At 40.8% G+C, this 9,992-nt stretch overlaps 1 protein-coding gene across 1 annotated transcript in view; it reads left to right on the plus strand.

Moving 5' to 3' along the window:
• The window catches only part of maml2 (mastermind like transcriptional coactivator 2), a 33,493-nt gene extending 25,352 nt beyond the window's left edge, over window positions 1-8,141 (plus strand). The window contains exons 2-5 of the mRNA XM_085370964.1: window positions 639-1,808; window positions 6,334-6,498; window positions 6,586-6,694; window positions 6,790-8,141. Coding sequence (XP_085227090.1) covers window positions 639-1,808; window positions 6,334-6,498; window positions 6,586-6,694; window positions 6,790-7,622 — 2,277 coding nt within the window. The 3' untranslated portion in view covers window positions 7,623-8,141. The remainder of the gene's footprint in view (window positions 1-638; window positions 1,809-6,333; window positions 6,499-6,585; window positions 6,695-6,789) is intronic.
• The last annotated feature ends 1,851 nt before the right edge of the window (window positions 8,142-9,992 follow it).

Consider the following 9,992-nt stretch of genomic DNA (forward strand, 5'->3'; position numbering starts at 1 on the left):
ATATCTGCACCAGCATGTTAAGCAGAATCTCAGCCACAAAGGAGAAACTCTGTATATCTAACGAAGCATAATGGATGAAAATATAATGTATGCAAATGAGGGAAACAGACAAAGAGCTTATTCTTCTCTCTGCAGTCTGTCGACTATATCAGATTCCTAACTATCTTCTCATCCCATTCAATGCGCTCAGGCTACATTATATCAAAACATTTTTCCAGTTCCTTCTTGCTGTATTGGAAGAGTTTAAATAAAACTGTGTATTCAAATTTTGCCCAATCTGAACGTGCATAGTCTTACCCTAATTTGTGATTGATGCCAGAATGAACCGTTTGAGAAATCACTGCTTTTTTTAACTTTAAGATTAGCATTTGTTAATTAATATGTGTGAAATTAGTCTTGAATACATGGTGTCACTTCACGTCTGTGTAGTGTATTCATTTTCAGAACTGCTTTACATTCTCTCACATGACATATTTTCCATTAAGTACAATAATTTAACTCTGGGTTTATCTGAACTGCATACCTGCTGGGGTTATTTTTGAGGGGAGGGGGTTGCTTACCTGGTGATAAAAAGGTAAATGTTAAAAGCCTTTGATATTTTTTTTCTGGGTTTAACTTCTATATGTTGTTTTTTGCAGATTCATGGATCTTTGCGAAGGAAGATTGAGGGGCATGCCCCAGGACAAATATCAAAGCAAAATGGCCTCTCCTGTGGTTTCCCTGGATCAGACTTTAAGCGGGTCCGTGTGGACCACAACTTAGCCCAGTCCCATTCTCTGCAAGGCACCTCAGCCATGAGCATGCAGAGGAAGAATTACATGATGCCTCATGCACTGGGGTCAGACATATTCAACATGACCCTGAAAGAAATGAAGAAAGAGCCCTCTGAGATCCAGTCTTGTGACCAGTCAAATGCAGAGATGATGTTTGACTTCAAAGATGAAGGTCAGATTGATCCAGAACTCCAGGATCTCTTTGATGAACTGACAAAGACGGTGCCTACACTGAATGACCTGGAGTTTGAAAAGATGCTAAAGCAGGATGATACATTTGGCTTGGATCTAGGACGGCCAAGCTCGGCGGGAGCAGCTGCCAGTCTGTGCTCTCCACTGGAGAAGCCGATAAAGACAGAGCACTCACCTGATTTTGGGCAGGCTCATTGTGGCTCACCACAGCTTCGACCCGCTTCTGCAGGGCCCACTTTCACATTGACCAGCACGTCTTCAACCACCACATCGCAAAAAGCAAACACTCAGGCAGGACACCCAAGGATGCCCTGTTGGCCTGAAATATCTCATGCAGAGCAGCTAAAGCAGATGGCAGCAAACCAGCAGCAACCGAATTCTCTTCTCCATCACCACCACCAAACCGCACCTGTGGCCCTGACCAGCTGGGCTCCTTCCATGAGCACCCACTCCTCCACCAGCACCTTCCCTCAAGACAATGTCTCTAGCCCACTCCCACTCAACCAGCAGAGGATTGGCTCTCACAATAAAGGGATCAACAACTGTCTCTTCAAATCAACCAGCCACAATGGCTCCAATCATTTGGACATGAAGGTTCTCAGCACCAAGCCTACATTGCATTTCAGCCCCAAAGTACCCCATTCTGCCAGCCAGCCCATGTCTATCATGACAAACCCAGTGAACAAGACAGAACAGCAGCAACAGTCACCTTCACCGGGCCCACATCAGCCACATTCAGGTCTTCATTTCCAGAACCAACAAATCCCCACATCAGGAGCCCTTTGTCTGCAAACCAAGACTGCTCACGGAGGGCTGCCTTTCAGACCGTCACAGCAGCGGCAGGTAAGGTCTCTGTCCAAAATTCCTTTACACACGATTGCCCTTATGTGAAAACACTATTTTAACTTTTCAGCTCTACAGCAGGACGGCTTCCACAATTAAGAGATTTGATATAACATGTGCCCATAGCGGCATATCAAGCATAGCTAGTGCCATAAAATACTGAGACCAGTATGGCTACTTAACATTCTGTTTGATCCACAGAATGTTTCATTTTTCTATTTTACTGCACTTTATGAACAAAGTCAATAACAGCACCGACTGCCTTTTTTTCTGTAGAAAGTCTAGTAACATAATCCAAAGCACAATCAAACGTACTGATTTAGTTGTCCTGCTGGCATCTTCAGTTTGCTTGCAGCAGCCAACCTGCTGTCTAAAACAGCTACAATGCAGCTCTGTTTATTCTGCGACTTTATTGTTCTTGCTAATGTCTGTGTGTGTGACGATGACACAGATTGCCAGAGCATGGTAGATTATCATGCAGGACTTCTAATTTCTCTGCTTGTCATGGTGGCTCCCTGTCAGGGCACAGATATGCACAGCGGGATTTGCTAATTGGAGGTTGTTAGCTACAAGGGACAAGTGGTGGAAAATGACAGTAATCTGCTTAGCCTAGTGCCGGAGGTTGAATCACTGATTTGTTATGATTGGAGAGATTTAGACCCTCCCCTCTTTCATTTTTTGCACCAACAATATCTGTAGCTGCCTTTGTGTGAAACGATAATGTGAGCCCCGCAACAGAGCTCTCGTAACCTCTACAGATCAAGGGAAGTGCTTGGGTGACTGGGAGAGGGTGGGAAGAAGGAGAGAGGGAGGGAGTTATGCAGACATGGAAGTAAACCAGGTAGGATCATGACAGTTACATCAACACATCAAAACGGGACCAGTTTTACCACTGCTAGAGCTATTTACACTTTAAACAGTGGCTGTTCATGGTTACCTTGAAACTACTTGACAAATATTCCTGATATCAGAAGCCTTACATAAATGTTTGAGGCAGAAATACACGGGCTTAAAGATTGGTAGATGATTTAAATAGACAAAGAAAAAAAGCATTTTCTGGGCTCAGATTGACCCCATTTCACAATATTTCAAATCTTTTTTCATAAACACAATGGATCATTTCAAGCAAATGTACTGGCTGCCGTAATAGTGACAGTAGTATTAGTGTTGCATTAGCGATAATAAGCATTTTTTATAAAATATGTAAGATGTGGTATCTAATTTAAAAAGGATTGCAGTGAGAGAAAAGGGGAAGACACTTAACAGAGCTGGATATCAAATAATGAAAAAGACTTGTGAATTTGTTGAATTATTAAACATTATTTCAGAGCTCCTTAAAGTAAAACCTCTTTTTAAAAGTTTGTGAGGGGTTAAGGGCTTGGTGAGACAGCTTTCCCAAAGAGATTCTTTTTTTTAATGTGACCAAATAACCAGCACGTAGCTATGAATATGATAGGGTTAGAATTGAGGATTACAAAAAAGACCTTTATAATTTATGGACACTATTTATAATTTCAAGCTGAGCTAAAAAGTGCTGATAATGGTGTTTGTAAATTTTAGCCAGCATGTACAGGGTTAAAAGTCCAGCTAATGAGAGAGGGACAGCTTATAGAGAGGAGAAAAAGAGTGGAGTCTCTTCCCACAGTGAACTGAATTAGTAATGCCAGAGAAATAAAGGTCCCGAAAGAGTGCCCTGATCCCCTGTGTAACACAAGTAACTAGCAGTGGGCTTCCTTCCACTGCCTGAAGCTGGAGACCGTTAAGCATGCACGTCCAAACATGTTTGAAGCTTCTTACTAATAATCAGTTTCTGAATCAAACCTGACGAAATTCAAATCCACCACTGTGTAAACCTCTGAGGTTGCACAATATTCGCTTCACCCACTTAAAGTACTCATACGAGTACATTCTGGAGCAGCATGCACTAGAGGACACTAATGCATTATGAAACCTGAGTTACTGTGGTTGGTGGCAATGCTGTCTCAAGGACAAAATTTTGTGTTGCTAGTTTCACCAGTTGTGTAGCTGTCTTGTGTGTTTTGGCTAAAGAAAAAATACTTTGGGGTGTAATATGAGTGCTAATAAAGAATGAGGCAATCCCGGTGTTTATTATTTTTAATTTCTGAAATATTGCAGCAGTGGAAAAAGTACTGCTTCAATAAAAAGAAAAAAGCTCTGTATGGAGTTTTCGCTTCCAGAAAGACCTTTCAGGGAAACAAAGAAAAATGGTTTTCTAGCACAAACTATGTTAGTGAAAGTTAAGCTTTTTAGTTCCTTAATGACTCAAGTCAAATAGTTACTGAATATTTTTCCATATTAAATATCTTTATAGCAATATAATGACCTATGTTTACATTTTTTTTTATTTCAAATTCAGTTGTGTACACATGCATTACAAATATTTGTCAGACAGTCTTATCCAAAGCGACATCCGTATTTTCTCTGCATCAGATCAAATGAAGACATTTGACAGCGATTTCATCATCCCATACCAATTCCTATTTTAATACGACACACAAACTTTCTGGAGAATACTGTCCTTATTGAAATGCATGAACCCAGTCGCCAAAGTAGCCGAATGCTCACAGTGCATGCCACATAATCTGGCTGCAGACCTGAGCTGGATGTCATAACCCGTCTAACACATTTCCTTTCTGTTTTATCACTACTACTACACAACTGTCTAGTAACGGCAAACATTGAGTAGAACTCAAAACTAAGGCAACATCTAAAAATAAAGGTTTACTCAAAGTAAATAAGGACTCCTCAACTTTTGTTGTCGATCTTGTGGCACCAGATCCTTCAGTTAGGATAAGAGCGGGGCCGTAGGGGTTGAGCCTACCAGGTCACTCCAGCAGTGCTGTGAAGGGAGTACTTGTTTCCTGGGAAAGGGAGCTGCGGCCAAGTCCAGATGCCGAGGCGCTCCCCAGGGACAGCATCCTGAGACCAGACTGGAGGAAGTGCAGTGTGAGAGCCGGCGAGGCTGGGCCTGGATCACTGTCAGCTGCCTGCGCTGCCGCAGGATGGGAGACTAAATCACTCCGCTCCTTCTCTCAAGCCCGAGCCACATGTGGTATTCATTTACAAAAAACTTGTGAAGAATGGAAGGGGGGAAAACATGGAAAACAGCTTTATGACACATCAGGATGACAGAGGATTACTCAGTTGTACACGCTAAAACACCCCTCATTGGGTCTTTTCTTACAACAAAGATGGATCAAGCTCTCTTCAGTTTACCTCTGTGGGGAACAAGTCTTTGAAGGTCACGTTTTCTTATAGACTCAGTAAATGGATAAAGTAAATCAAAACCAGTGACTCTGCTTTCTACTGTAAGAGGAGAAACCACTGTTTTGATGTTTCAGTCCCTGTGTAACCTCATTGCCATGCTTGGTTTGCTGTGTGGGTTGAACTCGGGCAGAGAAGGCGAATATTAGCTTACGTGAAGTGGCTTGTGACTCCTGATGAGTTTCGGCTTCCCTTAGTCTCTAATCCTGTCTCGTTACTTCTCCAAATTTCAGTCCATTCATTATCATTCACTAAGACTAGTAGACACACACGCACACACATATTCTTCCTTTTTTTTCTTCAGAAAATCAGAAAGCTACTACCCTGTAGATATTCATTCTCTGCAAAGACTCTGTCCTTAAGTAGTAGCTTCTGGTAAATGCACTGTTGGATTTCTAATCCATTTTACCCTGGGAAACATTTTAAGTCAACACAATGACTGACACTGTATACACAGTATGTGTTGACTTGGATTTGGTGCACATTAACCTCCTTCATGACAAATGTTCGCACTTGATGCAAGCTTGTGTGTTGTGAGGGTGTCCACATGAAAGGCTAGTTTTATTTGGAGCGATTGGATGGTCGTCACAGCTGTCTAAAAAAGCTAAAGAAAATATGAAATGGAAGGACTGTAACATCTTAAGCACCATGGTATTCACATGGTGAAAGATTATCTGCAACAACAACAAAAAAAGCATACACTGAGCACAAAACTTTAAACAAAAAGCTAGTTTGGATCTCTCAATTCCTGCGCCGCAGACTACAACATTTTAATCAGTGATAGTGTCAGGAGCCAAATGGGTTTCTAGAGGATGGAATGCCTCCTTGCCAAAAACAACACAGTGATCAGTAAGGGAGAGCTTATTAAATGGAGGTAGTCATGGTGCTGGCGCTTAACTTCCCATCGGCACACATTTCCTGCTGTCTCAGGGATTCTTTCCACTCTCTTTAGACACAATTATCAGGGGAGAGGCAGGCCTTGAGGATGACTTGAACCCCCCGCACCTCCCCCAACAAAAAAAAAAGAACAGAAAAAAAAGCCCCCTCCATTTTTCCCTTTTTCATCTGCAGAGGGAGTAGCCTTGACCACATTCTGGAGGTTGAATAGCATCTTTGAAACAGATGTATGATGTCTTGTAGAGTTTTGCCCCCTACTGGCACGCCTGTGTTGTTGCAATGTTTTGATTTTGTGCTTTCACTGAGAGTAATGTAAGACCATCCTATTGTCTCTTTTTCAAAGGGTCTTCCTGCTGGTCCAAGGCTTCCCACTAATGGAAGCTTAGGAGTCATGTCAGCCCAGCCACAGCCACGACCCCCGGTCCCAAACAACCAGCAGAAAGGGCCTCCAAAAACACAGGCCATGCAAAGACAGCTCAACCAACCCCAGCACACCATCGGCAATTCAGTAAGCTGCATTTACATCATACCGTTTTCACTGATTAATTAAGACTGTTTTGATCAATCATATGAATATACTGTTTTTACTTTCAAGGACAAAGACAACACACATGATCAGTTTAGTCGTCACCTGACAAGACCACCGCCAGATTACAAGCAGTCAAGAAGTATAGCTGGAGTTCAGCAGGGAAACATCTTCCCAGGTACTTTAAATTTCTAGTGATTAAGGAATGCTTTACATGCTAACAAACAATCTTAATAAAAAAAACTTTTTTTTCTTTGTTTGATGTTTCTGCAGGTCGAAACTCCTCCCAGTGTCCTAACAGTGGCCCTGAGAAGACCCTACAGTCTTGTCACCTTGCAGTTGGTTCTGCTTCAAAGATGAGTGCTTCACCATCAGACCGTAGATTTTCTATTGGGACAGATTGTCACCCCAGTTCTTGTGTCAGCCAATGCCAGCAGCAAAACAGTCACAGTCAAATTCGACTGAATCCGAGTAAACCCAGGTTCCAGGGCCCAAACACACAAGGAAAGTCTTTTGGGATAAACAGTGTGGCAGGTGTACAGCACCAGAGATTGACATCTCACTTGCGTTCCTCTGTGCCAGGACAGGGTGTAGGAGGGTTGGTGACAAATGTCAACATGGGCTGGGGTTCAGCCAACAAGCAAGTGACACCTGGACTCTGTATTAGGCAGCTACCCAACCCACTACAGTCCCAGGGTGTGCAGGACTTGCCGAACCATCCATTCCAACAGAGACACATTGCCCCTCCCAACCAGGTAGCACCAGACATCAGCATGCACACTCTAAACCCTCCACTAAGAGACATAGGCCAGAGAGTAAGTCAGGCAATGATGGGTTCTCCCTCAGCCGTGGGAAACCTTAACCAGGCCTCACCTGAACCGAGGATACCAGCAGGGAACTTTACAGAGCCCAGTCCCAGCTCTAGCAGCTACCATAATAACAGAACTAACCGTCTGACCTTTGACTTCCTCCCAGAGGGGGACAACACAGTTCCGGGAATCAATGCAGACTCAGACTTCATAGATTCCCTGCTCAAATCGGGCTCTGGAAATGATGACTGGATGAAAGATATCAATTTGGATGAGATTCTTGGTAGCCACTCGTGAATTTGGGTCACAAATGACTAAAAATGGACCCACAGCTCAGAGCTTGTAGAGGTGTAAAGGATTACATTTGTAAGTAATATTAAAATGGACTTTTATAGACTTATTATTACCCAGATATACTGAATTGCTTTGTATTGTATTTACTGTGAAAATCAATTGTGTTCTATGTACTCTGCGTATTTCTTCCTGGTGTATTGGCCAAGAAATTGCTTTTCTATGCAGTCACTGTTTTTGTGGTCTGTGCTCTGTGCTGTCTTATAGAGTAAAGTACAAAATTCACACTGTGAAAAGAAAATATTGCCATTATTTTCCTTTTCATCCTGGTTTGTGTTTCAAAGTCTAGCATCACGTGGTATGAGCTTTCCAGTGTTTTGCTGCCAGACACAAGCAAGCTTGCAAAAGCATTTTTTCCCCTTTACTTCCTTCTTGTTCAAACTGTTTCATCTGTGGTAGTTACAGTTTAAATTATGTAACCATTATTTTTTTTTCATGTTATATTTAATAATTATTGGAATAGTAAGTAGACATTATATTACATGTAATTAATAAAATTTATTTGACTCAAGTTGTGCTTTTGTTGACTTTATTTAATAATGAATAGTTTGGTTTACTACATCTCATACTTCCAAATCAGCGCATGTAGATACTCTTAATTAAAGGATGCTTTGATGTTATGTCCCACTTTACAGGGTTAGTGTGTTGAAATGACACACTTTAACCCAAATGGCAACCTTTTCATAAAAATAAACAAGTAGTGTACAGTGCTTAAACTTAACAAAATACTTTTTAGTGCCTTAAAATATTTAAGGCACTAATGAAGCTTTTTCTTTGTTTGTAACTACCCCAAATCTGTCCATGCAGCTTTTGGTACCTAAAGCTAACCAGCAAGTAAAAGCAAAAGTGAAAGTTGGATGGAAACAAGTCAGCAGAGTGAATGAATACCAAAGAAACAAAATCAAACACACAAACAAAACCTAAACTGTTTTCTTCAGGCTGACAAAAATGGTATTATGCATATTCATTTTGTCCCCAAAACAGACAAGATATTCTGGAAGTCATATATAAATCAAACGAGGACAGCCTTCTTTCATCTTAAGAATTGTCAAAATTAGGAACATCCTATCTAAGAGTGAAAGAAAAAATACTGCATACATACACATAGTCCTTCTACTCTGGACTATTTTTTATTAAGGTGTCTCAGTACCACACTGAGAGAAGTGAGGCGAAAGTGTGCGATACTGAAAAGAAAGCGAGTGATGATTGCTGTATGATTTTTTTCCCCCAAACATCAGCTTTTAAAACAAAATGTTCAGCACTGCCTGAACTGAAACAACCATTATTCTAGATAATTACACCTGCGGATGAGTGTTGCTGAGGGACTGTAATATTGTTATGTAATGATGATTTGCACAAAATGTCATTGAACCCTACAAAGCAGATATTATATTGGTTATGTATTTTAGCTAATAACGCTCATGATTAAAAAATAAAACGAGAAGCCTGGAAATTTGTTTACAGTATGTCTTGTCTGAAGTAAAGGCACAAACAATTATAATGATTAAAAAATGTTTCAAAATGAACAACTTACAGAAAGTAAGTCTCACCCCAACCGGTTGCGGCAGATGACCACCCCTTTCTGAGCCTGGTGCTGCCGGAAGTTTCTTCCTGTTAAAAGAGAGTTTTTCCTTCTCACTGCCCCCAAGGGGGTCATATGATTTTGGGTTTTTTTTGAGTTTACGCAGATGTTTTGCATTGGAGGTAGTGTAAGGTTCATGCATTAATCTAAACTCTTTGGCCTGATGTAAGACCCAAATTGGATGTATTATGATACGATAATGCACTGGCATGTAACTGTCCTGTTCAGTATCTGGCACAGCCTCTCGGTCAGGTAAGCCAAGTATACTTTACCGATTGCTTTGAAAGACGTGTGACCATCAACAATGAAAAGTTAATTCAAATTCCCTAGGAGGAATTGTTTGTGTTCTTTATATTTTAATGTTTTGGGTCCAGTCTATTCTTTGTTTTTGATTTTTGTTGTTGTTGTTTTTTTGCCATTGTCTTGCTATTTTCAGAGTTATCTTTCCAGAGTTTCAGTAGCTAAACTATTAATTTGGTGAAAAAAATACAATAAAATATTAAAAATAAAATTATAAATCTTTGCATAAAATTTCATATATAGACATTTATAAATACAATAAAATATAGAAAACAGATGTGTGCAGTACACAGGTTCAACAACATATCAGCATAAGAATAGAATAGAATAGAATAGAATAGAATAATCCTATAATTGTCCCACAAGGGGAAATTTGGTTACTTAAATAAGAGCATTTATTTAAACCTGGTAACAATGCTAGTGTTTCCCCCCCA

The sequence above is a fragment of the Diplotaxodon limnothrissa genome, linkage group LG14, assembly GCF_057381915.1.
Source record: "Diplotaxodon limnothrissa isolate DT_005_m linkage group LG14, D_limnothrissa_male_GT1.1, whole genome shotgun sequence".
In the NCBI taxonomy this organism is placed as follows: Eukaryota; Metazoa; Chordata; class Actinopteri; order Cichliformes; family Cichlidae; genus Diplotaxodon; species Diplotaxodon limnothrissa.